We start from the raw sequence: 12035 nt of genomic DNA, 5'->3' as shown, positions 1-12035 counted from the left end.
CAGTAAGGCCTTTGACAAGGTTCCTCATGGAAGGTTGGTTAAGAAGGTTCAATGGTTGGGTATTAATGGTGGAGTAGCAAGATGGATTCAACAGTGGCTGAATGGGAGAAGCCAGAGAGTAATGGTGGATGGTTGTTTGTCAGGTTGGAGGCCAGTGACGAGTGGGGTGCCACAGGGATCTGTGTTGGGTCCACTGTTGTTTGTCATGTACATCAATGATCTGGATGATGGTGTGGTAAATTGGATTAGTAAGTATGCAGATGACACTAAGATAGGTGGGGTTGCGGGTAATGAAGTAGAGTTTCAAAGTCTACAGAGAGATTTATGCCAGTTGGAAGAGTGGGCTGAAAGATGGCAGATGGAGTTTAATGCTGATAAGTGTGAGGTGCTACATCTTGGCAGGACAAATCAAAATAGGACGTACATGGTAAATGGTAGGGAATTGAAGAATGTAGGTGAACAGAGGGATCTGGGAATAACTGTGCACAGTTCCCTGAAAGTGGAATCTCATGTAGATAGGGTGGTAAAGAAAGCTTTTGGTGTGCTGTCCTTTATAAATCAGAGCATTGAGTATAGAAGTTGGGATGTAATGTTAAAATTGTACAAGGCATTGGTGAGGCAAATTCTGGAGTATGGTGTACAATTTTGGTCGCCTAATTATAGGAAGGATGTCAACAAAATAGAGAGAGTACAGAGGAGATTTACTAGAATGTTGCCTGGGTTTCAGCAACTAAGTTACAGAGAAAGATTGAACAAGTTAGGGCTTTATTCTTTGGAGCGCAGAAGGTTAAGGGGGGACTTGATAGAGGTTTTTAAAATGATGAGAGGGATAGACAGAGTTGACGTGGATAAGCTTTTCCCACTGAGAGTAGGGAAGATTCAAACAAGGGGACATGACTTGAGAATTAAGGGACTGAAGTTTAGGGGTAACATGAGGGGGAACTTCTTTACTCAGAGAGTGGTAGCTGTGTGGAATGAGCTTTCAGTGAAGGTGGTGGAGGCAGGTTCGTTTTTGTCATTTAAAAATAAATTGGATAGTTATATGGATGGGAAGGGAATGGAGGGTTATGGTCTGAGCGCAGGTATATGGGACTAGGGGAGATTATGTGTTTGGCATGGACTAGAAGGGTCGAGATGGCCTGTTTCCGTGCTGTAATTGTTATATGGTTATATGGTTATATTTACTACTTACTTGAAGTGCATCGACTAAGAGCATTCTTCGTGAATCTGTGCAGTCTGCATGGCAATTGTAATCCTAGTGTACTGTTAGTTAGCAATTTCTTGGATTTTGACCAGCAGTCATGGAAAAAAAAAGATGTCCTCGCTTAGATGTTATGTGCTGAGGGGAATTTCATGGTGATAGAATTTCACGTGCAATTTTAACATGTATTTATTACACTGTATCGCCAATTTGTGGAAAGTGACAGATTCCCTGATCAGCATCTCTGCCTGCCTGCAAATAAAGCCGGAGGAGAAAATAATTATTTAAAATATGTCAGTAAAAATATATTTACCAAATGTAACTGCACTAACATGGGGGTCAGCTGCACTCGTATGCGACAAGATTTTTATATGGAATAAAAGTAAATTTACTTGTTTTGTATTTCGTGATATTTTTTTCATTTAATCAATTTTTATCAAAGTGTAGAAACTCTTTATTGGGATCTTCGATGCTGCTGCAATGCAAAAATAACTAATTGGTGATTTTTTGTTTTGTAGACATTCAGTCCAAAGATAGTGCTTTTGGATCTAAGTGACACAGAGAGCATCCCCGAGAAAGCCAAGGAAATCCTTGAATCATTTGGGTGTGTGGATGTGCTCATTAACAACAGCAGTCTGAAAGTTAAAGGAGGTGCCCTCAATGTCCCTTTGGAATTGGACAAGAAGATAATGGATGCTAATTATTTTGGACCCATTTCTCTAACCAAAGGTATCCTGTTGCATTAACCTTAGTGCCAGTGAGATGATAAAACACCATTTTCTTACATGGTGAAAATAATATTTAATTGTGCTATCAAATCCACAATTTCCTCAAGTATCAAATTGAATTTAAAATAAACATATGGAACCCGGAGACATGCATGGAATATTGGGGCAGATAATTAAATGAACGGGGAAGGTGGAGGGCAGAGATAAAACTGGAAATGAAATAACTCCAACCAGGGAAGCTTTTGGTCAACAAATGGGCTTGTACATAGTAATTAAGTTCCTAGAAACAGGCTGTCTCGGGGCTGGAAGTGAACGTTTAGTTTATTTTAGTTTAGAGATGTAGTTTAGTTTAAAGGTGTATTTACCTGAATGCCAAATGAGTTGGAAATGAAGTTCCCAACTGCTTTTCAGCAGTTAGAAATGTAATCAACTTGGTTTAAACCCTGAAAATAGTAATCAATACAACATTCATGACTACAGGCTGTTGAATAAATACACAGGGTACTGGACAGAACAGATAATGCATATGTGAGATGGTATTGATTACCCAGTAGGTATGTTACAAAACCTACCTGAATCGTCATTGGGAATCTGCCCTCAGCCATGTCGGCGATTTTGGCGCTGTTTGGAGGGGGCTGGTTTAAAACGCGATTTTTACTAGGCTGTACTAATCGCACATGTTCAGCCTAGTAAATCATTAACGAAAAATCGTTGCAAGACCCGGTCGCAAAAGGTATTATTAGTTTTATAGGCCTCGATAATATAGTTCTAATAGTTTTAAAATTACTCTCTGATTTCGCAACCTCTCGCAGCCCCAGGGTTTTATAAAGCAAACAATTAAAGGTATGTACCTTATTTTTACATTAAATGGGGCATATATATAACTCTGAATATCAAGTTATCTATAACGAATAGTTCATTTTGGGCTTTTTATATCCCGCAGTATTTTTCTCGGCATTTGAAGGCACTAATCCAGCGCTATGTCAACGTTCTAAACCAGCGCGTTCCACATGAACCCACTAGAAAGCCGATTTAAATGGGCATTTATTTACAGCAATTGAACACTAAATTCCTTCCATTTGGCTATAAATTAATGTAAATTAGATATAAAAATCATGTTATATTGTGAATTATTTGTGAATAATCTTTGGACACTTAGGCTATTTAAAAATGTTAATCTTTCCTTAAGAAATGGGCGTTTGACTATCCAAGATCACAGCTTTTTTGTAATGTCCATTGAAAATCAATAGGGAACAAGATGCTAATTTCCGAGTATGAAAATGGTCATAACGTTTTTAATACTTGAGATATGAAAGTGAATTTGGTGTCAAATTAAACTTATTGTTATGCTTTATCTGATGGGATAAATTGCAGACTTGATTTTTTAAATCTCAAAATGTTGTAACATTGCTATACCCAGGATGTAGAAAATATGAAATTAATTACTCCGATTGATATCTTGAGTATGAAATGAGAATTATTCACAGTGTAGCGTGGTGATATGCCCAACATGAAGGCGAGGAGTCAGGTATTTCGGGAGGACTTTTATTAGGTGTGGTTCTCTTGTTCAGTAGGGTCTGCAAGAGAAAGATTGCGCCTAAACCCCTGCCCTTTATTCCCATCCCCGGACTAGTCCATTCTCGTGCCGAGGGGTTCGACAGTGGAATGGCCCAAACCTTGGGAGCCGCAACAGAACCCCCCCCCCCCCCCCACCCCCCCAGAACAGGAGGCACGAAACGCACCGACGGGGTACAACCCGGCCGGACCGCTTACGGAAGTCGGCCGACAGAGGGGCCAGCGGAGGCACAGGTGGAGGGAGCCGCGAAGAGGGGTGACCTCATGGCCGAGGCTGGGCAACCAGCACCGGCTGGTCAATGTCCAAATGTGCCGCCTTTAACCGGTCAATCGACACGGCATCCGGCCGGCACCCCCATGTCAAACACAAAGGTGGCCTGTCCGTGCTCCAGCACGCAGAATGGGCCCTCATACGGCCTCTGGAGTGGCGTCCGGTGGGCGTCATGGCACAGGAAAACATAGGACAGTCCCGGAGGGCTGATGGCACATGCGGGCGGAATGTCCCATGGCGGGACGTTGGCACGGGTGCAAGCCTGCCAACACGCTCGTGAAGGCGCTGTAGGGTGGATGAGGGCGTTCCCTGCTGCCCCGGCGCTGACGGTAGGAACTCCCCGGGCACCGTGAGTGGCGACCCATAAACGAGCTCCTCTGGGGATAAGGCCAAGTTCTCCTTATGTGCAGTTCCGATGCCCAGCTCAGAGGTGAACTGTGGCACCCGGTCTGAGGAGATGTCCACCGGACCCATAGCGAGCAATCCAGCGCACGAGCGCACGTAGCTGTCGAAGTATTGGCCAGCGATATGGCCTCCGGCAACCGTGTGAAGTGGTCCACAATTGAGGAGGTGGGCGATGCCCCGGGACGACGGGAGAGGCCCCACAATGTCCACGTGGGGGTGATCGAACCGCCGGTGTGATAGACTGAACTCCTGGAGGGGGGTCCGGACGTGGCGCTGAATTTTTGCCGTCTGGCACAGAATGCAGGTGCGGGCCCATTGGCCAACCTGCTTGCGCAGACCGTGCCACATGGACTGAGCAACCACAAGTGCCGTTGTCGCCCGGATGGATGGGTGAGCCAGCCCGTGGATCACGTCGAAAACCCTCTGGCGCCACGTTCGAAGGGCGGACGATCCCCAAGGACTCCATCGTGCGGACCTCCTACCATGACAGGCGTAGCTTCTCAGGCGGCAGTCAGCGTGCTCGTGCATGGAAGGTTGGGCTGGTAGTCGGTATGAAATGCACCACCCCGTGCTCGGGAGTCGATGACCAGACCTGTGGGGCCAGGATGTCCGGGAACGCGGTCAAGACATGAGCAAAACAGGAATCCACGGACGACAGGGGCGTGCAATCGGTTCACTCAGATGCAGTGTGATTGGTTCCATTGTTGCGGCGTGAACAAGCGCTGCCGCCTGACATCCACCAGGAGGGAGTGAACCCGGAGGAATTCGGCACCGAGCAACGGCTGGGAGACATCGGCGATGATAAACTGCCACGAGAAATGACAGGAGCCAAAAACGATCGGGACCGTGCAAACCCCATTCGTACGGATGGGGCTGCCATTCGCCATGGTGAGGATGGTACCCCGCTTACCGGAATGAATGTCCGCCAGTGAAGGGAGCAGGATGCGCAGTTCTGACCCATCCACGAGGAAGCAACTCCCGGAGTGCCGATCCCAGGCGAAGAGGCGGTGAATCTGGCCGGCAGCGGCGGGGACTATTGGCAGTCGGCACCGGCATTTCCCGGGAACATGCACGGCTGGCAGCATTGTCGTGCTGCAACACCCCAGCATTGGTGGTAATAGCACCAGTGCCTCCTGCCGGTGGCGCTTGGAGCCTGCTGATGTGGGACTGCAGGTGCGGTATCCGCCACGGCCACGGGGGGCGATCACACAGGCCTCCGGAGCGCAGCTGTCACTCCCTCCACGGCTCCCTCGCCAAACTGGAGGGAATCGGGTGCTGCTGTAGTGACAGCCAGCGCGCTGACATCATCCCGGTGCGCCATCCACAGCGCGTCAGTGAACGAGTCGTCAGTGAGCTGCAGGCGGATGTAGGCCGGCAGCAGATGCAGGTACGTGTACTCAAACAGGAGGAACGGCGTGTGCCCATCCAGGAGCGCGACCATATCGTTCAGGAGGCTTGATGGTCATCAGTCATCTAGACCCTCCATGTGCAGGATCTGGCTGAGCCCGTAAACCTGGAGCAGGAGCTCCTTAAGGCCGAGGTATTTCTCGGCCGCCGGGGGGTTCTTTGAAGAACTGAGTGACTGCTCCGGCCGTGTCCTAGTTGAGGGCCCCCACCAGGTAGAAGTAGCGGGTGTCGTCCGCTGTAATGCCCCGCAGCTGGAATTGGGCCTCCGCCTGCTGAAACCAGACGCGAGACCGGGCGATCCAGAACGTAGGTAGTTTAACAGAGACCGCGTCAAGAGACAGGGCCCGGTCGGCCTGTGAGGCGAATGACCAGGCGGCTCTGTCCTTTGACTTCATTATGACACCAATGGAGCATCGAGGTCACCAATGTAGCGCGGTGATAAGCCCGAAATGAAGGCGAGGAGCCAGGTATTTCGGGAGGACTTTTATTAGGTGTTGTTCTCTTGACCAGTCTGGTCTGAAAGAGAAAGATCGCACCTAAACACCTGCCCTTTATCCCTGTAGCTAAGGGCCACCCCCGGACTAGTGCCGAAGGGTTCGATGGTGGAATGGCCCGACTCTTGGGAGCCGCCACAACAGGAATATCACAGAGACCATAAGAAGATAATGGTAGGAGGATCAGACTACACAACCCCGCAATAGAATAAGGATAATTGTGAGATAAGATGAGGTAATTCCATTATGTTATAGTCCTGAAGGAACAGGATTTGAAAGGAGTCAATTCAATCATATTGATGTAATGTTTAACATTTCATTTGTGGACGATGTCACGAGAGACATATAGATTTACAATAAATTCGACACAGATTGTTTTAATCGTTGAACAGCATCTCTTCTTCTTCACAGAGCTTCTTCCACCGATGATCGCTAGACATAATGGTCAAATTGTGCTGGTCAACAGTATCCAAGGAAAATTAGGACTTCCATTCCGTGCAGCCTGTAAGATTTACACAGAATTTGCTCAGTATGTTCATTAATAAAATAAAAAGGAAATATCAGTGCATGCAAATATCATGCATAAGACATCACACTAACTGCATGCAAAACATGGAGCATTCTTCTGACCTGTGGTTCAGTAACACTGAGTTGAAACACATCCATTCTTTACCTTACTGCTCATACAGGAATTTGACGTTAGACACTGTGGAAAATGTAATGACTGAATAACCTGCAGTTTGTTCTTAACTAAGGTTTAACATAACAACCTTGAGTTGTATTTTAGTAGGATAATTCAGTATTACATGCTAACACAATCTTTCACTGCATTTCAACCAAGCTAATATGATCAAAATAATGAATGATCAATTGTGCTTTCTTAAAAATTCTCAAGAGTCAAGAGTGTTTTTTTGTCATGAGTCCCAGATACAACAATGAAACTCTTACTTGCTGCAGCACAACAGAATAAGTAAACATAGTACACTGAAAATAATATGATAAAAGAGAGAGAAAAAAAGTTCAGTGTGTATATATACACATACCCACAAGTACGTGCACACACACGCACACACACACACACACACACACACACACACACACACACACACACACACACACACACACACACACACACACACACACACACACACATATCACACACACACACACGCACACACACACACATACACACACACACACACATATATATATATATATATATATATACAGTACATACACACCCATACTCAAAAAATAAACAATAGTGCAATAATGAGAATAATAATAATAATAATGATTGTCTATTGAAGTTCAGAGCTTATTTGAGGTTGTAGTGTTTAATAGCCTGATGGCTGTGGGGGAGAAGATGTTCCTGAACCTGGACTTTACAGTTTTCAGGCTCCTGTACCTTCTTCCCGATGGCAGGGGTGAAATGAGTGTGTGGCCAGGGTGGTGTGGGTCTGATGATGCTGGCTGCCTTTTTGAAGCAGCGACTCCGATAAATCCCTTAGATGGTGGGGAGGTCAGAGTCTGTGATGGACTGGGCAGTGTTCACAACCTTTTGCAGTCTTTTCTGCTCCCGAGCGTTCAAGTTGCTGAACCAGGCCATGATGTAACCAGTCAATGTGCTCTCTACTGTACACCTGTAGAAGTTCAAGAGAATCCTCTCTGACATACCAAATCTCCGTAATCTTCTCAGGAAGTAGAGGCATTGATGTACTTTATTCATAATTGCATCAGTGTGCTGGGTCCAGGAAAGATCTTCGGAAAGATGCACGCCCAGGAATTTGAAGTTTTTGACTCTCTCCACCATAATAAACAGGATTGTGGGTCCTCATCTTTCCTCTTCCAAAGTCCACAATCAGTTCATTGGTTTTACTGATATTGAGAGCCAGGTTGTTGTGCTGGCACCATTTGGTCAATCGGTCAATCTCACTTCTATACTCTGACTCATCACCATCTGTAATTCGTCCAACAACGGTGATGTCGTCGGCGAAGTTGAAGATGGAGTTCGCACTGTGTCCGGCTACACAGTCATGAGTATAGAGTGAGTAGAGCAGGGGGGGGGCTGAGCACACAGCCTTGAGGTGCTCCCGTACTGATTATTAATGAGGAAGAAGTATTTCTGCCATTTCGAACAGTTATTAAAATCTTGCTGTAGTTTAGAATATTCTGACAATGTTTTATATCTCTTTCAAGATGCTGCTTCAAAGCATGCACTGCAAGCTTTTTTTGATTGCCTCCGGGCTGAATTTGCAGAATATGGCATTACTGTCAACACTGTGAGCCCAACATTCATCCGTTCTTATCATCAAATGCCAGAAGCTGGGAATTGGGAGGCATCCATTTGGAAATGTAAGAACCATCATAATTATTCACTTGTTTTAAAAAGGATCAGGAGATTTAAAAAAAGGGGGAAAATAAATCTATCTGCAAGAAAATTCCTTGCGTTGAAATAGATCCTGCATCCACAGGTGTGACTGAGCCTGAGACTTCAGACAGTTAAGACCAATTTATTTTGCTAATGATTTTACCTTTGCAGAGCAATTGAGTTAATTTCTAAAATAATTTCGCTTTGGTATTTCAAGGAGCAAGAAATTTTACAAATGCAAAATGCCACAAATGCTAGAAAGTGAAATAAAAGAAGAAAATGTGGAAATGTACAAAAAGGTCAGGCAGTATCAGCAGCAAGGCAAATGGAGGTAGCATTTGGATCGATGATCTCTCATTAGAGTCGGGAATAGTGAGAGATTATGTTAATTTTCAGATACAGGGAATGAGGGAGAGATCGAAAGGAAAGGTAATTGACAAGGTTAGGGTTATCAACAGTTCTGCATAATAGTTCTGCTATTAGGAAAATGAGCTGTCTCGTGACTTTGATATGCCACGTCAAATTTATTGTAATAACATAGAGAAGGCTGTAGGGCAGGGATAGGGATCTCCAGGCCAAACCAAACATCTTAAAATGAGTTACTGTGATGTTATTATGCAATTCATTGTGAGCCTTGAAGCCTTCCTCCCTGTCATGAAGCAATACTGTGGCTGTGGAGGTTGGAAAATATTGTGACTCCAGACTGAGCTTTCTTTGTTATTATTAATTCAGCCTTGTCAATATGAGGCACTTCCTTGACTGCAAAATTATATTCTGAATTTATCTCTGCTCATGTTCAACATTTGACTATTGCCAGTGTCCCTTGTTCAAGCTGGGTAACAGGGGCCAGAGATCCAGGGGGCAGGCCTCGTCTGGAGCGTAGGACTGGAGATCAAATGAAACCTGGAACCAGAGATCTGATAAGGCATGTGCCCAAATCCTGAACCATATTCAGCTCTATTCTTAGGGATATAAGATGATGGGCCCAGGTCTATCACTGCCTACATCCAGTTTGTTCCTTTATAACACGGGTACGGTATAGATGGGAATAATACTGTCACTGAATACCACTATGTGACACTATAATAGGGTTCAGATCTTTCACTCTTTAGCAGTACAGTATTGCTATTTACAACACATTCATTGAATAAGGCAGGTACAATATTGCTGGGTATGATCTATCATTCTTTCACACTGGGATAAAATACTTTTCGTATATTGGTGTGTTACTGGGTACAAGTATATTATAGTGTGCAGATAGAGTACAAACCTGTACCCACTAAATCAGGGATACGGTGCTGATGGAAACAGTTACTTCCCCCAGATAATCATGGATTAAGCCAGTGTTACAGATTGGAATGCAATGCCTCCAAGTGCAGGTGTGTCATGGCATAATGCCAGTGTGAGAACAGGACATTCACTTTATAACATTGGGGTAGAATATTGTGTAACACTGGGCTCCAGTATTAGTAGCTACTGGCCTGTCTCTGTACACCATTGGGTTATAGAATTACAATTGATATACATGATATACTTACAGTATCTCATTAATTTTGAAGTTTAGCTGCACTCCCATGGGAACTTTGTTGGAGGTGGATGTAATACTGTGGCATGAAAAATTAAAAACATTGTTGGGGCAATAAAGCAGTCTACTTCAGGACTGCACTCTGCCTAATTAAATGACCATTCAGTTGCCTGTAAACAGCTGGGAAGAAACTGTTCCTGAATCTGGAGGTGTGTGTTTTTGATCTTTGTACCTCTTGCTTGATGGGAGAGAGGAGAAGAGGGAGTGACTGAGGTGAGACTAGTCCTTGATTATGCTGGTGGGCTTTCTAAGACAGTGTGAAGAGTGGATGGAGTCAATGGAAGGAAGGCTAGTTTGTGCAATGGTCTGAGTTACGTCTATAGCTCTCTGCAATTTCTTACGGTCTTGGATGTTCCCAAACCAGGCTGTGATGCATCCCGAAAAGATGCTTTCTAGCGTGCATCTGTAGAAGTTGGTGAGGGTGGTTAGGTAATAGGTACATGCCGAACTTCCTCAACCTTCTAAGGAAATAGAGGCATTGGTGTGCTTTCTTGGCCATAGCTTTGATGTAGCTGGTGATATTTATTCCTAGGAACTTGAAGCTTTCGACCATCTCTGCTTCGGTGCCATCAGTATAGATTGGGGTGTGTGTACTGCTTCGTTTCCTGAAGACATCACAATCTCCTTTATCTTGCTGACATTGAGGGAGAGGCTTGGCACCATGTTACAAGATTCTCAATCTCCTTTTTATACTCGGTCGCGTTATTGTTTGACATCAGCCCACTACAGTGTGTTGTCTGCGAACTTGTAGATTATGTTGGACTGGTATTTGGCTGCACATTCATGGGAGTATCAGGAGCATAGTAGAGGGTTGAGCACGCATCTATGTGGGGCACCAGTGTGAGAATGATTGTAGAGAATGATTTGTCACCTACCCTCAATGATTGTGGTCTGTGGGTTAGGAAGTCGAAGATCCAGTAGCAGAGGGGTGTACAACATTTTATGCGGGGTGCTGACTCTGGCTTCCATAGGTTTGCAGATGTGTTTAGTTGAGATAATGGTTCAGGTCGTATGCAGAACTGCCTTCCCTTCCATCTTAACTAGATGCAAGCTGGATACAATATTTGCACATTTAAACTGTGATTTGCAAAGTCTCAGAGCTAATACTGCAATCAGTCACACCCTGGGATTCAAAGCAATTCTTAATTTGGGAAATGTGGTATTTTTAATAATTACAAACCATTCATAATAATCGCTGTGGATTGCAATACTAAGTGACCAATCTTTCTAACTCAGTAGTAAGACTTGAATTTATTTAGTTGCATGTGATTTGTCAGAGATATATACAGAAATGTTTCAATTTCAAGAAATTGCTTAAAAGTACAATAATGACATGCAAAAATGGGCAAGATTTTAGTTTGTGGAACATTTAACAATGGAATTATCATGAATAACCCCAAGATAGTGTTTTTTTTGAGGAATTAATCCTTTTCCATGCATATGATCAAGGAGATTGAAAATATCCTTTGCTCTTCCATGAATTATACTGCATTATTTAAAATTCAATTTTTAATCAATGAAACAAACATGAAAAATCGCTTTTATGAAGGTTTGAGAATAACTACTGAAATAAAGCACGGGGCTAAGAGGGAAAATTAAATTGGAAGAGATGTTAATTGTTTTTTGATTGATTGTTAATTGAACACCACTCAGTCCGCCTAAACCTACCTGATCTCCCGGTTGCTGAACACTTGAACTCCCCCTCCCATTTCCACACTGACCTTTCTGTCCTGGGCCTCCTCCATTGTCAGAGTGAGGCCCAGCGCAAATTGGAGGAACAGCATCTCATATTTCGCTTGGGCAATTTACACCTCAGTGGTATGAATATTGACTTTTCTAACTTCAAGTAACCCTTGCTTTCCTTCTTTTTCCATGTCTCTCCCATTCCAGTTCTCCGACTGGTCTGACTGTCCCTGATTACACTTTATCTCAGTATGCTTTGTTGTTACTTTCTCCTAGCTAACAATGATCTATTCTACATTTTCATTGATCTTCACC

General features: G+C 44.3%; 1 protein-coding gene across 1 annotated transcript in view; it reads left to right on the top strand.

Moving 5' to 3' along the window:
- dhrs7cb (dehydrogenase/reductase (SDR family) member 7Cb) overlaps window positions 1-12035 on the top strand; it is a 39228-nt gene that overhangs the window by 25509 nt on the left and 1684 nt on the right. The window contains exons 4-6 of the mRNA XM_055654075.1: window positions 1720-1930; window positions 6493-6585; window positions 8281-8436. Of these exons, the coding sequence (XP_055510050.1) occupies window positions 1720-1930; window positions 6493-6585; window positions 8281-8436 (460 nt within the window). The remainder of the gene's footprint in view (window positions 1-1719; window positions 1931-6492; window positions 6586-8280; window positions 8437-12035) is intronic.

Source organism: Leucoraja erinacea, chromosome 23, assembly GCF_028641065.1.
Source record: "Leucoraja erinacea ecotype New England chromosome 23, Leri_hhj_1, whole genome shotgun sequence".
Taxonomy (NCBI): Eukaryota; Metazoa; Chordata; class Chondrichthyes; order Rajiformes; family Rajidae; genus Leucoraja; species Leucoraja erinaceus.
The sequence above is the reverse complement of the archived record's forward strand: the minus strand, read 5'-3'. Positions and strand labels throughout refer to the sequence as shown.